At 53.7% G+C, this 19,696-nt stretch overlaps 1 protein-coding gene across 1 annotated transcript in view; it reads left to right on the top strand.

Annotated features, from left to right (window-relative positions):
- Positions 1-19,696, top strand: part of CLCN1 (chloride voltage-gated channel 1) — a 1,282,884-nt gene that overhangs the window by 543,527 nt on the left and 719,661 nt on the right. The window contains exon 13 of the mRNA XM_069650302.1: positions 9,295-9,364. Coding sequence (XP_069506403.1) covers positions 9,295-9,364 — 70 coding nt within the window. The remainder of the gene's footprint in view (positions 1-9,294; positions 9,365-19,696) is intronic.

Raw genomic sequence — 19,696 nt, 5'->3', positions numbered from 1 at the left:
TCCGCGAGTGGTACTTCTCGCCTATGAGTTGCTAGTTTCCCAGGTTTTCTATAGGTTCTTCTTCCGTTCCTCGCGATTGATTCATCAAGTAGTGGACGTATGGTTCCCATATGTCCCCCGTGCCACTACGGTGTGCCAACATCCCCCTGTACCCCATCTCCATTTCATTATAGTGACTGCAGACCTCCATCTTGGGGAGTGTCGGACCTTTCCACGCCATCGCCACCGCCTCTCAGCTAAGAGTAGCAGCAACCCAGCTAGTTGCCTTCTGCCCCGAGGGATCCGTTTAGTGTACCCCAGGAGTGCCATCATTGGGCTTGGGTCTAGCCTTTCCCCAACAACCTCCCCTATGGTCCAAAACCTTGCTTCCCAGAATGCAAAAAGGGGGGGGGGCACTCCCAGGCCACATGTATAAAGTCAGCTGTATCAGTCCCACATCTAGTGCCGCTGCTGGGGGTCCCTGGGAAGAACCATGGAGTTGGGCGGGGGTGTAACAGAACTGGTGTAAGTATTTGGCGTTTACTGCACGCTTCCTTGTCCCCTCACAGCAGAACCTCGATTCCTCCCCAGAAATCTCATGGCCCAATGATTGAACCCATTTGTCCCCGGGAGACTCTTTCGCCACTCTCGAGTCGAGCCACATAGCATATAGCGCCGATACTACCCTCCTATTCTGCCCCCCTTGGAGTAGGTTATCTAATATGGCGGCTAGCACAGGTGCTCCGGGAATGAAGAGAACATCTTCGGCAACACCTTCTTAATCTCTAATACAAAAACACCTCCAGACCATTCAAATCCCCCTTTGCTTTCAGTCCTCCCCCCAGTGTTATGTTACCCCCGTCCTCCCTCCCCCCAACAGATCACGGTAGCAGTTCACCTCTAGCCGTCTCATGAGATTAACATAGTTTAATTCCGAAGGAGAGGGATCCCCGGGGGAGTAGAGAACGCCCTCTCTTGGTTTGTTCTCAATTCGCGTCCATGCTTTCCAAGTCAGTGCAACCATATTCCCGGCTTTGGAAGCCCTGTCGCGCGCTGTGAGCATAATGGGTCGCAGAAGGTAGGGGACAGCCAGTGCCCTCTCCACCTCCATGTGTCTCCTGTACCCCTGATCCCCGAACCAGTATAGGATAACTCCAGCTTGTGCTACAGTGTAGTAGGTCTCAAAGTCGGGAAGTGCCAACCCTCCATCAGGTATTAAAGCTGTCATCTTATCCCAGGACACTCTTATTTATTTCCGCGCCCAAACAAACGGTCTGATCATGGATTTCAACTCTCGGAAGTATTCTGCCCGTATCTTGATGGGGATATTGAGAAACACGTACAAGAACCGAGGCAACAGCACCGTTTTCAGCAAAGAAATCCTGCCGTATAGATCTAGGGGTAAGTTCCTCCATCTGGTCATGGCCTCGCCCTTTGCTCATTTTCTTTATGTAGCCTGTCCACATCTCGAGCAATGTTGAACCCCAAGTATCGAGTGTGTGTGGTGTGCCATTGAAAGCCCCACCCGTCTGCGTACTGTTGCACCCCGTCCATCAGCGGGAAAAGCACTGACTTTGTCGGGTTGATTTTAAGTCCCAACTGTCCCCCAAATTGAAGTGTGTCTTCGATGATGTGGTCTAAATTGTACCTAGGATCTTTAATGAGCAGCACCATATCGTCAGCATAGAGCGAGACCACCACCCTATGTTTAAAGAGCTGAATCCCTCTATGTAGGTGGGCCTCCCTTATCCTTTCTGCCAAGGGTTCAATTGCCGAGGCAGACAGCAGTGGTGAGAGGAGTCGTCCCTGTCGGGTCCCGCTAGTGAGCTCTCTCCTTCATGTGGTCTGACCGTTTACTCGTTTCTTGCCGACTGGCTTTGAGTATAGCAGTGCCACCATGGAATGTGCCATCGTGCGCATGACTGTGAACAGGAAGGGCCACTACACTGAGTCCAATGCCTTAGTGGCGTCCAACGGGGCTGCCACCACCTGGTCTTCCTGCTCTAACGCAGAGATCAGTCCGAACATTCTCTGTATCCCAAAGGAAGTGAAGCGCCCCAGGATAAATCTGGCCCGATCAGCCTTTACCATTGTGCCCATTAGCGTTGCCAACCTAGAGGCTAATATTTTCGCCAGTATTTTATTATCTACCTTAATGAGAGATCTCAGCCTGTACGATGCGCAGTCATTCGGCTGCTTGTCTGGTTTAAGCAGTACCGTGACCAGTGCCTCACTCAGAGATTCAGGGTGTCTACCCTCACGTATAGACTGATGGTACATTTCCAGCAGGTAGGGTGCTACCTTAGCGGCATATTGTTTAAAATATTCTGGCGTAAAGCCATCCGGCCCGGGGACATCCTGGAAGGAAGAGACCCGATGGCCACCAGGACCTCCTCCAACGATAATGGGTGACTGAGTCTCTCCCTTTCTTCATCGGTTCACCAGTGCAGGGCCGTCAGGTCCAGGTATTTATCTAGCTTTGGCTGGGCGGCTTGTGTGTGAGAAGAGTATCTTCATCTGTTATAGGCAAGACCTGGTCACAGTGATTGTCCAGCCTCGTAACCCTTGCTAAATGTCTACCAGGTTTCCGTCCCTCCCCATATTGCCGTACTGCCGTCTTCCACCCCATCAAGTTAGCCTCCCTATGCGCCCGTGTTTTAAACTGTTGCAGGCACTGCATCAGTTCTACACGTTGCCCCTGTATTGCCGTAGACTCAGTCATCTGCAGTTTACCTATTTGCACCTTTATGCCATTTAATTGTTTCAGCATCACCAATTCTCTCGAAATACTCCCCCCTTATCACACTTTTGAAACTCTCCCAGAGTATCCCCGCTGAGTCCACTGATCCGACATTAGTGTCAAAGAAAGTGTCTATTGCATCCGTTAGACTTTCATGGAACAGGTTGTCCATAAGGGATTCACTTTTGAACCTCCAAGGCTTCCTTTCCCTCCTTGGGCCACCAGGTCCATGCTCAACAATACCAGGGAGTGGTCCAAATGTATGTGAGCAATATTGCCACCTCTGCAATCGCTCGCATCAGTGCCTGGGAGACCAGGAAAAAAGTTATGTACCGAGGAGTAGGAAGTACATTGCTGTGCCCCACGATTCATGCACCTCCAAGCGACCTCTAACTTCCATGTGCGACACATGCCCTTCAACTCATTCGTCCCTCTAGGTTGTAACCGCAGGGGGCCCAAGGTACGGTTGAGGACCGGATCTAAAACTGCGTTAAAATCCCTGGCCCAAATGATGTCTCCTGCTGGGGAATCCCCTGGGTGAAGTTCCAGCCACTCCAAGGATGTTATGGTATCATGGTTGGGGGCATAATAATTAACGAGGGTGTACAATCACCCCGGAACCTTCTGCCGCACCTTAATTGTGAGGATCAGGCTGAACCCTATTGTGCTATTGATAAGAATGCTTACCCCTCTCTCATCCCCAGCTTTTCCCAAACTTGGACTCCACATCTGATGTCAGATGTGTTTCTTGCAGGAACGCTATTCCCACTTTATGGCGCTTTAGATAGAGTAAAACCCTACGACACTTAGACAGGCAATTTAGTCCCCGAACGTTCCATGTAATACATTTAATTGAAGCCGCCATGCTTTAGATATACTGAAAATCCAGGCACTTTACTCATCCTTCTGCTTGTCATTGCCCATACCAGTACTCCTGATAAGCCCCGCTTCTGTGGACTCTGCCTGTGCCCAAAGATTCTTCTATGGTACATCCCCCCCCCTAATCACCCCCTTCCACACTGAAAACCACCAACCTGTCAGTAACACACCCACCCACCTCTTCCCCTAGCCGATTACCCCAACCGGTCAGCATCACCCTGTTCCGTAAACTGGTTTCTTCCGCTTGAGCGACCCCTAGAGGCCCAACCTTGCCCAGCACCTGTTAATGGGAAGATCCATTTCCTGATCACATACTGAGCTATTCCAGTCTGCACAACTAAACCTTGATCAATGACAGTACCACCAAGTTCCGGATGAGGCATCACTCATTGTTCCCTCTGGGTCCCGAGTTCCGTGGTGCCTCTTCTGGGCAATGAAAGAATATAGTACGCTCCCAATGCTCCACTCTTCTCAAAAGCTTTCTCTTCACGTCTAAAAGCCACTGACTTTTTGGGCTTCCCGTCAAGGAGATTACAGGCATTTATGAGAAGATGGAAGACTCATCTCTGAAGATCTCTGCACATTGTGATCCACTCGGGAGCCTAGTATCTTACAAAGGGCCCCACGTGGTACATTTATCCTCTGTACAGTGCCTACTGATCATTTATTTAATCTCATTGGTTATTCTTTCTTCGTCCTATTTTGTACATTGTATATATTCTGTATTCATGTAAAAAACTGCCTATCTTGCTATTATGTACATATTGTAAACTGTGTATACACAACTATGTAAGTCTTGCATCTCCATATTACTGAGCCCTTTGACTCACGAGTCTGGTGCGCTTAACAAATGAATAAACAAACAAACAAACTCATAATTTGGCTTTGAACATCATGGCATAGCGAATCCCTCTTTCCTGCATCCTTTTCTTCACGTCGATGGGACATTGTCTGAGAAATCAGGATATGTTCTGATGGTATCCCCTTTATATGTCAAAGTTCCCTTCTCTCTCGCTTTCTGAAGGGCAAAGTCTCCATCCCGGTAGTTCAACATCCTTGCTATTATCTGGCGCTTAGGGGTTCTCACGTATCAGTTTTCTGCCACTGGGTACTCTGTGTGCTCTCTCCACAATAAAGATAGCTAAGAAACCCGCCTCCCCCAGTGTTTCCCTCAGGATATCTTTCACTAAGGGCTCCATGTTTCTCTGGATCCCTGCTCTGGAAATGCCGATTATGCTTAGCTTATTTTTCCTGGATCTCGATCCAAGTCATCCTGTTTCTCAGTGTTTTCTTTTATTGCCCTTTTCACTTGCAGCATGTCCCTGGACGTCGATGCCACCTGACTTCGACTGTTGAGATCCTCCCTTCCGCTTCATCTAATCTCACTCCATGTTTGTCAAGTCCGACCTGCATGTGGTCCACCTTCCACGTCAAAGTGTCCATCTTCCCATCGAGGGACTGAATACTGTTCTGTAGCTGGTTGAACATCTCCTTTATATCACAAAATGCAATCGACGTGTCTTGGGTCATGGGGACGGCCTCTCCTTCTTGGGGTTCAGCAGCTTTGTTGTGTTTAGGCTGGATGGGGGTTTCAAAACGGAGTTTGGTTTGCTGCTTCCCGCCTTTATTGGCCTTGGTCATCTTGCATATCTGTTCACCTCCCTTAGGTGGCTCCGCCGATATTTTTAAGGCCCAACTCCCAGTGCCAGTTTTGTACCTCCTGGTATTCTCCACTGCCCCCTCTTACCCACCAAAACAGTATCCCGGGCCTGAGTTAGTCCACCCCAACAGCTGCGAGCTTCTCTGTTCCTCCAGGTATTCTATTGTATCTCTTGGGGGTGTATTCCCACCTCGTTCCCCCAGTCGACATGTAGACTCCTGCTGACCAACAGTGCAACAATCAATATCCCAGTGATCGGCTTCATCCTCGCAGGGGCGGGGGACCGCCCCAGTGGTCTTGGTTCTGGGTCCCTGCTTTCAGGGGGGGCAGTAATGTTTCACAGTGGTATTGTTGGTGTAGCCCGACTCTTTAAAATTGAGGTAGTCCAATTGTTCCCGGGGTCCACCCCAGGTGTTTAAGTGTTTGATAGGACTTACCCTATGTTCCTCAGGGTTGTCCCCCTGTCCTCTGTCTGCTGGAGTCGTACCGGGTCTGGGCGAAGGACGACCAGACAGCACCCAATAGGTCACAATATGGATCCACTGGGGAGTACTCGCCTTTTGAGTCCCAACTGTCCATGCCGGTGTGCAGCTCTGCTAGCCAGCATCAGGCTATGGCCAATTTGCCGTGCTCCTGGCACTGGTCTTCTTCTGCCTGCCCCTGCCACCTGTGGAACCGCAGTGGTCAGATCCGGTGGGTCTCTCCCACCCCTCCACCAGTGGGGGGCCTCCAAAGCCTGGTGCTGGGAATCCTGTGCCCCGCTGCCTCCTAGTATTCCCTGTTCAGGTCAGGGAGATGGGAAGCGGGTGGACTGTCCCTTCCCAACCTTCTAATATGCGATGGCTGGAGAGTGGGTCCAATATGCGAGGACAGGAAGGGTGAGAGCTCTGCTGCGTGTATACTCACACGTTGTCCTAGAGTTAGGTGTCCTGGGGAAAGCTCCCCCTGACTGCGCTCTCACCGGGCATTTGTCATGAAGCCCCTGTGTGTCTCTGTGGGGAGTACAGTGATAACCAGTGTGCCGCATGATGAGCAGCCGGTCTGCGGTTCCGCACTTCCTTGCAGCGTGCTTACTGGGCCAGCGCCTCCGGGGCTATCGCAGCATCGGTACGTTAGGCAGATCTCCTCCCCTGCTGCAGTCGCAGTTGTGGCACCAGGTTTTGGTATGATGGTCCGCTCATAGTTGTGCAGGCATTGGCCACCCTGTGCTGTTCTCTTCAGGGTCCAACCTCCGCTCCCATTTATTTATTCAAAGCTCCGACAGAGCATTCAGTCTCGCTCGCCCTGACCCTCAATCCAGTGTATTTTTTCTCTGTTGGGCACCACTGCGTACGCAGGGCCTCTTCTCGCCACGGAGCGCCTCCTCCTCCCCTCCCTCAGCTGCGCCTCAGAAGGGCCTTGACCAGGGAGCCTTGGCTGATCTGCATGTTTCTCTTGTTCCATGCTGCAAAAATCTCTTGTCACCCGTCCCTATGTGCAGGGGACCTTCTCGTGTCTTGCCGCCACGGTCAATCGCGCGGACGAGCTCTGTAAATGGCAGGATTTTTACCGGGTATGAGGTTGGTGCTGGGAGCTCATAGGGTCGCAGCCATCTTGGTCAGGCTCTCTAGCGCCCCTTCTGCCCATTATTTATAATTATGCCAAAGATACCCCTAAGTGGGATCAGAAGTATACACAAGGCAACAAAGGAGTCCCTGTCCCTTCGCTGAACATCCCTTTGAATGTTTCTTACAGTGTTGACGAGGAGAGAAAATTACTGACGGGCCCATTGGTCAGTACTCACCCTCGAAAACTAGTAATGCATGATAGCTGCACCATGTGAGGACAGAGTACAGGATTCACATACTCCAGCAAGATTCAATAATCAGGACTCAGTAACTTGGCAAAGGGAAGTCCGTTTAATGATACATACATCAGCTTATGGAAATCAGCAGCATCACGAACACCTGCCTCACCCCAACTTCCTCGAACATTAGTCCAATAGCCTCTTTTATGGGCAAAAGCTGTCATCATTGACGTCTAATTCTACAAAGAATCATCATGCAATACAATTGGTTGGGAAAGGTAACTTAAGTATAGGTGCTATATCTGTATATGGAAATAACGCAAGTGGATTGGATAACTCTTATTGGGTGGGCGTCTACGCCCTTCCCTCTACACCACACGTGATTGACGTCACTACAAGTACGACGTCTCATTGGTTACAGTGTCTATAGGACCATTTAATTAGCAGCTTTAGAGTAGACACACAGGTGCCTAGTGTCCCAAGATTCACCCTTCCTCCCTTCCATCAATCAGTGTTTTAGGGCTACGTGTCAATTAGTTGGCTGGGTATGGCCTCGGATCTGTAGTCTCTTATCAGGGAAAGTTATGGCACCTTCTGGTTCTGGATGACATCAGGTGGTGGTACATCTTCGCGCCTGTCTTGTCACGTGCTGGTCCACCGTGAATCTGCTTCAGTTTCCAACCTTTTCTGCATTTAATTCTGTGTGCGCTCGGCCACCTGCATGGGCCTCTCTTATCTTGACCTTCACGGGCGGGCTGGTATTCTCTGTAGTTGGAGTCTCGTGAGCTCATGCTCACCTTCCCTTCTCTGGTTGACCTCGATCTCCCCGGCATAAGCATCTATTTGTTGAGTTTCGATACCGCTCCTTCTATGGTCTTTTCTGGGCTTCTAAACTCAGCCTGTCAGGCCTTTGGCCGCCTGGGTACATTTCTGCTTTCACAAAATGAAGTTGCACGTGTACATTGTGTAGTATTGAGGTAGATATATGGTTGGCGCTTGCCGCTCTATTCTTCTACTAAGCATTGTAGGCAGTATCGATTTCTTAGCATCTTGCGTTTCAAGCTTATTTACACACATTCAACAGGGCGGTTGCTTCCATCTTGCCTTATGGCACCATTCTCTTACGTTTTAGCAGTGTCTCTCCCCTGCATCCATTATCATTATCCTTGCAGCTACTAGTACTGGTATTGGTGCTTTCAGTAGCCAAGTCTGTTTGTTTTCGGGGCTGCTCGGGCCCTTGGTTTATTTTCATTGGCCTTCCATTAAGGCTTTAGGGGTCTCCTCGTGGGCCGTGTGCAGGTATTCCTCATTTTGTATCGTGCTGCCCAGGGTTGTCGCGTTATGGCTGCTTCCACCGGTATTGATCTCCTTGTGTACACGGGGCAGAGTCCCAGTGCGGCTCTCTGTTGGTTCATTTGCTCCTCATACGTCACGTACTTCGGCGAGTACCTTACTGGCAACTCGCAATGGGGGGCAGGGGTGCAGGTCATATCTGGGACCTCCTCTACAACACTATTCAATATTTTGATCAATTCATTGAAAATATACTTTTATATTCACATTTCATTTTCATACAGGATTATAACACAATTGGTGCAATATTTACATACATGTAAAGTGCATCGATAAAATGTATGTACATCCTACGTGCCTGTGACTCCCTCCAAATAGACACAGAAAACCACTGACACGTGGTGTTGGAAGACAATCACAATATACAAAACAAATCAATAACTAATCCAAACATACATACAACAATGATCAAATATCACAATAATACATTGGTGGGCTACATCTAAATGTATTCCTAACACACAATAAATGTATGCCTAACACACAATATTCTAACGTGTGCTGTGCTATTTGCTTATAACTGGAATGTGCACTGAATTCACATCAATCCCAATGTGTCCTACTGATGATTGCATTTCTGCTGGAATGCCAACTCATGTTTCGGCTTTATGAGCCTATTCTTTTTCTACCAAGCCTTCTTCGGGGCATACCAACTTTCATTGGCGAAGATTCTGGCACCACCCACAACTTACATGCTAATAGTATGGGTCCCACTGTCACAGTCAGTTCAATGTTCAGGTGATCGATAATTCACCATCATTCCACCCAAAGCGGCACCCAAAGGTGGTCAACGCTGTGTCTCACTATGCCCATTAGAAGACTGGATACATGACTTGTTTGATATGTGAGATGTCGATAATATGCACACTGAAGGGTCTCTTTGGTCTTCTCTCATAGTTCTGGATGTCGGTTATTGCCACCACGATGCCAATTCCTTGCGGAGCTTTCATGCCCGTCTTTATCCTGGGTGAGTATTGCGTCTGATCCACTCTGCTTGTGAAAGGCCTGTAGAAATTCTGCACCTTCCATGCATGTTGCAATGACCCATGTTGAGTATCGTGTGCATCATGACAGAGAAAACTAACGAGAGAGACAGACATGCATGTAATGGCAGAGGGGAGCTAGTGAGGTGGGGTTACTGTGAGGGGTGGGAGGGTTAAAGATGGAGGATGAGCGACAAGGAGTAAAAGGATAAGATGAGCGTGATAGGTTGGGTGAAATGATTCTGCGATATTCTGAGAAATGTGGAAGGAGAAGAGCAGTGACAAGGCAGAGACGGGTGGAACGAGAGACTGGCAGCCCTGCCCGCCTCTGCCAGGCCAGCAGCTGAGGGATGAGAGAATGGCAGCCCTGCCTGCCTGTGCCAGGCCAGCAGCTGAGGGATGAGGGACTGGCATCCCTGCCCGCCTGTGCCAGGCCAGCAGCTGAGGGATGAGAGACTGGCAGCCCTGCCCGCCTCTGCCAGGCCAGCAGCTGAGGGATGAGGGACTGGCATCCCTGCCCGCCTGTGCCAGGCCAGCAGCTGAGGGATGAGAGACTGGCAGCCCTGCCCGCCTCTGCCAGGCCAGCAGCTGAGGGATGAGTGAATGGCAGCCCTGCCCGCCTGTGCCAGGCCAGCAGCTGAGGGATGAGGGACTGGCATCCCTGCCCGCCTGTGCCAGGCCAGCAGCTGAGGGATGAGAGACTGGCAGCCCTGCCCGCCTGTGCCAGGCCAGCAGCTGAGGGATGAGAGACTGGCAGCCCTGCCCGCCTCTGCCAGGCCAGCAGCTGAGGGATGAGGGACTGGCATCCCTGCCCGCCTGTGCCAGGCCAGCAGCTGAGGGATGAGAGACTGGCAGCCCTGCCCGCCTGTGCCAGGCCAGCAGCTGAGGGATGAGGGACTGGCATCCCTGCCCGCCTCTGCCAGGCCAGCAGCTGAGGGATGAGAGACTGGCATCCCTGCCCGCCTGTGCCAGGCCAGCAGCTGAGGGATGAGAGACTGGCAGCCCTGCCCGCCTGTGCCAGGCCAGCAGCTGAGGGATGAGTGAATGGCAGCCCTGCCCGCCTGTGCCAGGCCAGCAGCTGAGGGATGAGGGACTGGCATCCCTGCCCGCCTGTGCCAGGCCAGCAGCTGAGGGATGAGAGACTGGCAGCCCTGCCCGCCTGTGCCAGGCCAGCAGCTGAGGGATGAGAGACTGGCAGCCCTGCCCGCCTCTGCCAGGCCAGCAGCTGAGGGATGAGAGACTGGCAGCCCTGCCCGCCTGTGCCAGGCCAGCAGCTGAGGGATGAGAGAATGGCAGCCCTGCCCGCCTGTGCCAGGCCAGCAGCTGAGGGATGAGAGACTGGCAGCCCTGCCCGCCTCTGCCAGGCCAGCTGCTGAGGGATGAGAGACTGGCAGCCCTGCCCGCCTGTGCCAGGCCAGCAGCTGAGGGATGAGAGACTGGCAGCCCTGCCGCCTCTGCCAGGCCAGCTGCTGTGGAATGAGAGAATGGCAGCCCTGCCTGCCTCTGCCAGGCCAGCAGCTGAGGGATGAGAGACTGGCAGCCCTGCTCGCCTGTGCCAGGCCAGCAGCTGAGGGATGAGAGACTGGCAGCCCTGCCCGCCTCTGCCAGGCCAGCAGCTGAGGGATGAGAGACTGGCAGCCCTGCTCGCCTGTGCCAGGCCAGCAGCTGAAGTATGAGAGAATGGCAGCCCTGCCCGCCTGTGCCAGGCCAGCTGCTGAGGGATGAGAGACTGGCAGCCCTGCCCGCCGCTGCCAGGCCAGCAGCTGAGGGATGAGAGAATGGCAGCCCTGCCCGCCTACGCCAGGCCAGCTGCTGTGGAATGAGAGAATGGCAGCCCTGCCTGCCTCTGCCAGGCCAGCAGCTGAGGGATGAGAGACTGGCAGCCCTGCCCGCCTGTGCCAGGCCAGCAGCTGAGGGATGAGAGAATGGCAGCCCTGCCCGCCTGTGCCAGGCCAGCAGCTGAGGGATGAGAGACTGGCAGCCCTGCCCGCCTGTGCCAGGCCAGCAGCTGAGGGATGAGAGACTGGCAGCCCTGCCCGCCTGTGCCAGGCCAGCTGCTGAGGGATGAGAGACTGGCAGCCCTGCCCGCCTGTGCCAGGCCAGCAGCTGAGGGATGAGAGAATGGCAGCCCTGCCCGCCTACGCCAGGCCAGCAGCTGAGGGATGAGAGACTGGCAGCCCTGCCCGCCTGTGCCAGGCCAGCAGCTGAGGGATGAGAGACTGGCAGCCCTGCCCGCCTGTGCCAGGCCAGCAGCTGAGGGATGAGAGACTGGCAGCCCTGCCAGCCTGTGCCAGGCCAGCAGCTGAGGGATGAGAGACTGGCAGCCCTGCCCGCCTCTGCCAGGCCAGCTGCTGAGGGATGAGAGACTGGCAGCCCTGCCCGCCTCTGCCAGGCCAGCAGCTGAGGGATGAGGGACTGGCAGCCCTGCCCGCCTCTGCCAGGCCAGCAGCTGAGGGATGAGAGATGCTGGCCTGGCAGCCCTGCCCGCCTCTGCCAGGCCCGCAGCTGAGGGATGAGAGACTGGCAGCCCTGCCCGCCTCTGCCAGGCCAGCAGCTGAGGGATGAGAGACTGGCAGCCCTGCCCGCCTCTGCCAGGCCAGCAGCTGAGGGATGAGAGACTGGCAGCCCTGCCCGCCTCTGCCAGGCCCGCAGCTGAGGGATGAGAGACTGTCAGCACTGCCCGCCTCTGCCAGGCCAGCTGCTGAGAGACTGGCAGCCCTGCCCGCCTCTGCCAGGCCAGCAGCTGAGGGATGAGAGACTGGCAGCCCTGCCCGCCTCTGCCAGGCCAGCAGCTGAGGGATGAGAGACTGGCAGCCCTGCTCGCCTGTGCCAGGCCAGCAGCTGAAGTATGAGAGAATGGCAGCCCTGCCCGCCTGTGCCAGGCCAGCTGCTGAGGGATGAGAGACTGGCAGCCCTGCCCGCCGCTGCCAGGCCAGCAGCTGAGGGATGAGAGAATGGCAGCCCTGCCCGCCTACGCCAGGCCAGCTGCTGTGGAATGAGAGAATGGCAGCCCTGCCTGCCTCTGCCAGGCCAGCAGCTGAGGGATGAGAGACTGGCAGCCCTGCCCGCCTGTGCCAGGCCAGCAGCTGAGGGATGAGAGACTGGCAGCCCTGCCCGCCTCTGCCAGGCCAGCAGCTGAGGGATGAGGGACTGGCAGCCCTGCTCGCCTCTGCCAGGCCAGCAGCTGAGGGATGAGGGACTGGCAGCCCTGCCTGCCTCTGCCAGGCCAGCAGCTGAGGGATGAGAGACTGGCAGCCCTGCCCGCCTGTGCCAGGCCAGCTGCTGAGGGATGAGAGACTGGCAGCCCTGCCCGCCTGTGCCAGGCCAGCAGCTGAGGGATGAGAGACTGGCAGCCCTGCCCGCCTGTGCCAGGCCAGCAGCTGAGGGATGAGAGAATGGCAGCCCTGCCCGCCTACGCCAGGCCAGCAGCTGAGTGATGAGAGACTGGCAGCCCTGCCCGCCTCTGCCAGGCCAGCAGCTGAGGGATGAGAGACTGGCAGCCCTGCCCGCCTGTGCCAGGCCAGCAGCTGAGGGATGAGGGACTGGCAGCCCTGCCCGCCTCTGCCAGGCCAGCAGCTGAGGGATGAGGGACTGGCAGCCCTGCCCGCCTCTGCCAGGCCAGCAGCTGAGGGATGAGAGATGCTGGCCTGGCAGCCCTGCCCGCCTCTGCCAGGCCCACAGCTGAGGGATGAGAGACTGGCAGCCCTGCCTGCCTCTGCCAGGCCAGCTGCTGAGAGACTGGCAGCCCTGCCCGCCTCTGCCAGGCCAGCAGCTGAGGGATGAGAGACTGGCAGCCCTGCCCGCCTCTGCCAGGCCAGCAGCTGAGGGATGAGAGACTGGCAGCCCTGCCCGCCTCTGCCAGGCCCGCAGCTGAGGGATGAGAGACTGGCAGCCCTGCCCGCCTCTGCCAGGCCAGCTGCTGAGAGACTGGCAGCCCTGACCCGCCTCTGCCAGGCCAGCAGCTGAGGGATGAGAGACTGGCAGCCCTGCCCGCCCCTGCCAGGCCAGCAGCTGAGGGATGAGGGACTGGCAGCCCTGCCCGCCTCTGCCAGGCCAGCAGCTGAGGGATGAGAGACTTGCAGCCCTGCCCGCCTGTGCCAGGCCAGCAGCTGAAGTATGAGAGAATGGCAGCCCTGCCCGCCTGTGCCAGGCCAGCTGCTGAGGGATGAGAGACTGGCAGCCCTGCCCGCCTCTGCCAGGCCAGCAGCTGAGGGATGAGAGAATGGCAGCCCTGCCTGCCTACGCCAGGCCAGCTGCTGTGGAATGAGAGAATGGCAGCCCTGCCTGCCTCTGCCAGGCCAGCAGCTGAAGTATGAGAGAATTGCAGCCCTGCCCATCTACGCCAGGCCAGCAGCTGAAGTATGAGAGAATGGCAGCCCTGCCTGCCTCTGCCAGGCCAGCAGCTGAAGTATGAGAGAATTGCAGCCCTGCCCGCCTCGGCCAGGCCAGCAGCTGAAGTATGAGAGAATGGCAGCCCTGCCCGCCTCGGCCAGGCCAGCAGCTGAAGTATGAGAGAATGGCAGCCCTGCCCGCCTCGGCCAGGCCAGCAGCTGAGGGATGAGAGAATGGCAGCCCTGCCCGCGTCTGCCAGGCCAGCAGCTGAGGGATGAGAGACTGGCAGCCCTGCCCGCCTGTGCCAGGCCAGCAGCTGAGGGATGAGAGACTGGCAGCCCTGCCCGCCTCTGCCAGGCCAGCAGCTGAGGGATGAGAGAATGGCAGCCCTGCCCGCCTGTGCCAGGCCAGCTGCTGAGGGATGAGAGAATGGCAGCCCTGCCCGCCTGTGCCAGGCCAGCTGCTGAGGGATGAGAGAATGGCAGCCCTGCCCGACTCTGCCAGGCCCGCAGCTGAGAGATGAGAGACTGGCAGCCCTGCCCACCTCTGCCAGGCCAGCAGCTGAAGTATGAGAGAATGGCAGCCCTGCCCGCCTGTGCCAGGCCAGCAGCTGAGGGATGAGAGACTGGCAGCCCTGCCCGCCTCTGCCAGGCCAGCAGCTGAGGGATGAGGGACTGCCATCCCTGCCCGCCTCTGCCAGGCCAGCAGCTGAGGGATGAGAGACCGGCAGCCCTGCCCGCCTCTGCCAGGCCCGCAGCTGAGGGATGAGAGACTGGCAGCCCTGCCCGCCTGTGCCAGGCCAGCAGCTGAGGGATGAGAGACTGGCAGCCCTGCCCGCCTCTGCCAGGTCCGCAGCTGAGGGATGAGAGACTGGCAGCCCTGCCCGCCTGTGCCAGGCCAGCAGCTGAGGGATGAGAGACTGGCAGCCTGCCGCCTCTGCCAGGCCAGCAGCTGAGGGATGAGAGACTGGCAGCCCTGCCCGCCTCTGCCAGGCCCGCAGCTGAGGGATGAGAGACTGGCAGCCCTGCCCGCCTGTGCCAGGCCAGCAGCTGAGGGATGAGAGACTGGCAGCCCTGCCCGCCTCTGCCAGGCCAGCAGCTGAGGGATGAGAGACTGGCAGCCCTGCCCGCCTCTGCCAGGCCCGCAGCTGAGGGATGAGAGACTGGCAGCCCTGCCCGCCTGTGCCAGGCCAGCTGCTGAGGGATGAGAGAATGCCAGCCCTGCCCGCCTGTGCCAGGCCAGCTGCTGAGGGTAACATGTGGATAAAGGAGATCCACTCAGATCTACTCAGATTTGTAGGACTTGGTGCTGCATTTGAAAGGTCCAAAGGAAGGCGGTGCAGATCAGCTCATCTCATTACTAACACGGGGGTCTGGCTTTTACTAACTCATAGACTATGTCCATAAGAACAAGGCAAACTACATTTCCCTCCTGTGAGAAACCCGAGGGCGTTCTTATTTCCTTCTCCCACCTTCCTACCCTCAGGTGGCCAGGGTAAGACCATTGCTTTCGGATGCCGACCCTGCGGGTGGATATGCGAGGGAGGATGACGTGGGTGGAGGGACATTGGGGAGTGGGGAGAGAACGTCTGCAGGTGAGACGCAGTATTCCCTCTTCCCTTTCCATGATGAACCTTTCATTCCTGAAGCTTTTATGGGACATGTTATCAGACTCGGTTTCCCTCAGGGCAGGGCGACAAATGGAAACACCCTTGGTATCGGAAGATTAAAAAGATACCAACCCAAAGGAACTCTCTTTATATGGGCCAGATAGAGCCCCTTCAGAACACACACACACGCACGCACGCACGCACGCATGCATACGCACGCACGCACACGCATGCATGCACGCACGCACACGCGCGCACACACACGCACGCACGCATGCATACGCACGCACGCACACGCATGCATGCACGCACGCACACGCGCGCACACACACACATATCAAAGGAAGAGGCAACTGGGAGCGATGCACACTTCTAGTCAGTTTCACCACTTTAGTGGATGGCGTGTGGTGAGGGGCAGGCTGGAGCAGGACCGGCAGAGAGGATGCCGTGTGTGCCACAGGGAGGAAGAAGGTGCTGTGACCTGAGTGGGCTGTGAGAGGACCAAAGCCCCAACACTGGCCGGTGTTACATGTTCCTAGCTGCAGCTGGGAACCACAGAGAGCTCTTGATTGCCACGGGATGCTGCCCGAAGTTTCTCTGCAAGTGAACGCTGCTCTCTGTGTATCCCAACGCCTACGCGGAAGGAGAGAGTGGAACGAAGAGGAGCTTGAGAATGACAGATAAAACAGAGCAGCTCAGGTGAGTACAAGAGAGAACATACTCGTACCAGAGTGCTCTGGGGCGAATATAAGGCAGTTAATGTTCTTGCACAGGCAAAAAGCACATACACGAGGGTTTCAATGAAAAGCAATTGTAAAAGACAAGTTGTTGAACTCAAAAAGGGGCAAGTTGACTCCAAGTTGTGACAAAGCCAAAAGACGACAAAACATAAGTGCTGATTGAGCCCCACAGTTGCCAGAAAGAAACCACAGCAGTAGTTAAGTGCTGACACTGGTGCCAGGTGGAAATCCAGTGTGAATCAAGAAGGATTGAGAGCATCACAAAGTGCCAAGGGTTATCGGCTGCTTGACCTGTAATGGGTGGACTGTGTGGTCCGACAGCTGCACCTAGACTGAGTAGTCCAACCTGAGAAAGAACCAATAAGAGCCCAGAGACAAAGGCTGTGTCAGATAAGTACTGAAGTGAAGGAGAGCATCTGTTGGATACAAGTCGAAAGGACTACCAGTTGGAACTGTGTAATATTGGTCAAGCTCATAAGACTTGAACGATTCGGAACTGTGTTGATCCTTGGGAAGAGACCCCTGAGATGTTTTTGGGATTGTGTTACACTTGGGGAAGGGAACCCCAAGTCTGCTGTTTCGTTGCTCCTTGTGATCTCCTGTTTCATCAGGCATTCTGCTGTTTTGATGTTCCTTGTATTTACTTGTATGCTGCTTGTGATCACTGGTTTCCTAAGGGCCTTTGCTGTTTTGATGTTCCTTGTGATCACTGGTTTCATCAGGCCCTCTTCTGTTTCCATTTTCCTTGTGATCCCTGGTTTCATCAGGCCATCTGCTGCTTTGATGTTCCTTGTGATCACTGGTTTAATCAGGCACTTTGCAGTTTTGATGTTCCCTGTGATCACCGGTTTCATCAGGCCATCTGATGTTTCTATGTTCATTTTGATGTCTGGCTTCATCAGGACCTCTTCTGTTTCATTGCTCCTTGTGATCTCTGGTTTCATCAGGCCTCTGCTGTTTCGAGGTTCCTTGTGAACAGTGGTTTCATCAGGCCTTCTGCTATTTTGATGTTTCTTGTAATTACTGGTTTCATCAGGCCCTCTGCTATTTCCATGTTCCTTGTGATCGCTTGTTTTATCAGGCCATCTGCTGATTTGATGTTTACTGTAATCATTGGTTTAATCAGGCAATCTAGTGTTTCCATGTTCATTGGCTTCATTAGGCCCTCTGCTGTTTCGTTACTCCTTGTGATCTTTGGTTTCATCAGGCACTCTGCTGTTTTGATTTTCCTTGTAATCAATGATTTCATACGGCCCTCTATTGTTTTGGAGTTCCCCATAGACCCAGGTTTCATCAGGCCCTCAGTTGTTTTGAAGTTCCCAGTGATCACCAGTTTCTTCAGGCCCTCTGCTGTTTTGATGTTCATTGTGATTACTGGTTTAATCAGGCCCTATGCTGTTATGATGTTCCTTGTGATCACTGGTTTAATCAGGCCCTCTGCTGTTTTGATCCTTGTGATCTCGGTTTTCACCAAACCACCTGTTGTTTTGATGTTCCTTGTGATCTCTGGTTTCATCAGACCCTCTATTGTTTTGAAGTTCCCCATAGGTCCTGGTTTCATCAGGCCCTCTGCTGTTTTGATGTTCCCAGTGGTCACTTGTTTCACCTAACCCTCTGTTGTTTCGTTGCTCCTTGTGATCTCTGGTTTCATCAGGCCCTCTGCTGTTTCAAGGCTCCTTGTGAACAATGCCTTCATCAGGCCCCTATGCTGTTTCTTTGCTCCTGGTGATCTCTGGTTTCATCAGGCACCCTGCTGTTTTGATGTTCCTTGTGATCACTGGTTAAATCAGGCACTCTGCTGTTTCCATGCTCCTTGTGATCACTGGTTTCATCAGGCCACCTGCTGCTTTGATGTTTCCTGTGATCACTGGTTTCATCAGGCAATCTGTTGTTTCCATGTTCATTGTGATCTCTGGCTTCATCAGGCCCTCTGCTGGTTCGTTGTTCCTCGTGAACTCTGGTTTCATCAGGCACTCTGCTGTTTTGATGTTCCTTCTGTTCACTGGTATGTTCCTTGTGATCACTGGTTTCATCAGGCTCTCTGTTATTTTGATTTTCCTTGAAATCAATGGTTTCATACGACCCTCTATTGTTTTGAAGTTCCCCATAAACCTAGGTTTCATCAGGCCCTCAGTTGTTTTGAAGTTCCCACTGATCACTAGTTTCTTCATGCCCCTCTGCTGTTTCGTTGTTCCTTGTGAACACTGGTTTAATCAGACACTTTGCAGTTTTGATGTTCCCTGTGATCACTGGTTTCATCAGGCCATCTGTTGTTTCCATGTTCATTTTGATCTCTGGCTTCATCAGGACCTCTTCTGTTTCATTTCTCCTTGTGATCTCTGGTTTCATCAGGCCTCTGCTGTTTCAAAGTTCCTTGTGAACAGTGGTTTCATCAGGTCCTCTGCTATTTTGATGTTTCTTGTAATGACTGGTTTCATCAGGCCCTCTGCTGTTTCCATGTACCTTGTGATAACTGGTTTCATCAGACCATCTGCTGTTTTGATGTTTCCTGTGATCACTGGATTTATCCGGCAATCTATTGTTTCCATGTTCTTTGGCTTCATCAGACCCTCTGCTGTTTCGTTGCTCCTGGTGATCTCTGGTTTCATCAGGCATTCTACTGTTTTGATGTTCCTTTTGATCACTGGTATAATCAGGCACACTGCTGTTTCCATTCTCCTTGTGAACACTGGTTTAATCAGGCTATCTGCTGCTTTGATGTTTCCTGTGATCACTGGTTTCATCAGGCCATATGTTGTTTCCATGTTCATTGTTATCTCTGGTTTCATCAGGCCCACTGCTGTTTCGTTGTTCCTCGTGAACTCTGGTTTCATCAGGCACTCTGCTGTTTTGATGTTCCTTTGTTCACTGGTATGTTCCTTGTGAACACTGGTTTCATCAGGCACTTCACAGTTTTGATGTTCCCTGTGATCACTGGTTTCATCAGGCCATCTGTTGTTTCCATGTTCATTGTGATCTCTGGCTTCATTAGGCCCACTTCTGTTTCGTTGCTCCTTGTGATCTCTGTTTTCATCAGGCCCTCTGCTGTTTTGAGGTTCCTTGTGAACACTGGTTTCATCAGACCATCTGCTGATTTGATGTTTCCTGTGATCACTGGTTTCATCAGGCCCTCAGCTGTTTCGAGGTTCCTTGTGAACACTGGTTTCATCAGGCCCTCTGCTATTTTGATGTTTCTTGTAATTACTGGTTTCATCAGGCACTCTGCTGTTTCCATGTACCTTGTGATCACTGGTTTCATCAGACCATCTGCTGATTTGATGTTTCCTGTGATCACTGGTTTCATCAGGCAATCTGTTGTTTCCATGTTCATTGTGATCTCTGGCTTCATCAGGCCCTCTGCTGTTTCGTTGTTCCTCGTGAACTCTGGTTTCATCAGGCACTCTGCTGTTTTGATGTTCCTTCTGTTCACTGGTATGTTCCTTGTGATCACTGGTTTCATCAGGCTCTCTGTTGTTTTGGTTTTCCTTGTAATCAATGGTTTCATACGACCCTCTATTGTTTTGAAGTTCCCCATAAACCCAGGTTTCATCAGGCCCTCAGGTGTTTTGAAGTTCCCAGTTATCACTAGTTTCTTCATGCCTCTCTGCTGTTTCGTTGTTCCTTGTGAACACTGG

Source organism: Ambystoma mexicanum, chromosome 3p (assembly GCF_040938575.1).
Source record: "Ambystoma mexicanum isolate Mex_15411 chromosome 3p, UKY_AmexF1_1, whole genome shotgun sequence".
NCBI classification, from domain to species: Eukaryota; Metazoa; Chordata; class Amphibia; order Caudata; family Ambystomatidae; genus Ambystoma; species Ambystoma mexicanum.
The sequence above is the reverse complement of the archived record's forward strand: the minus strand, read 5'-3'. Positions and strand labels throughout refer to the sequence as shown.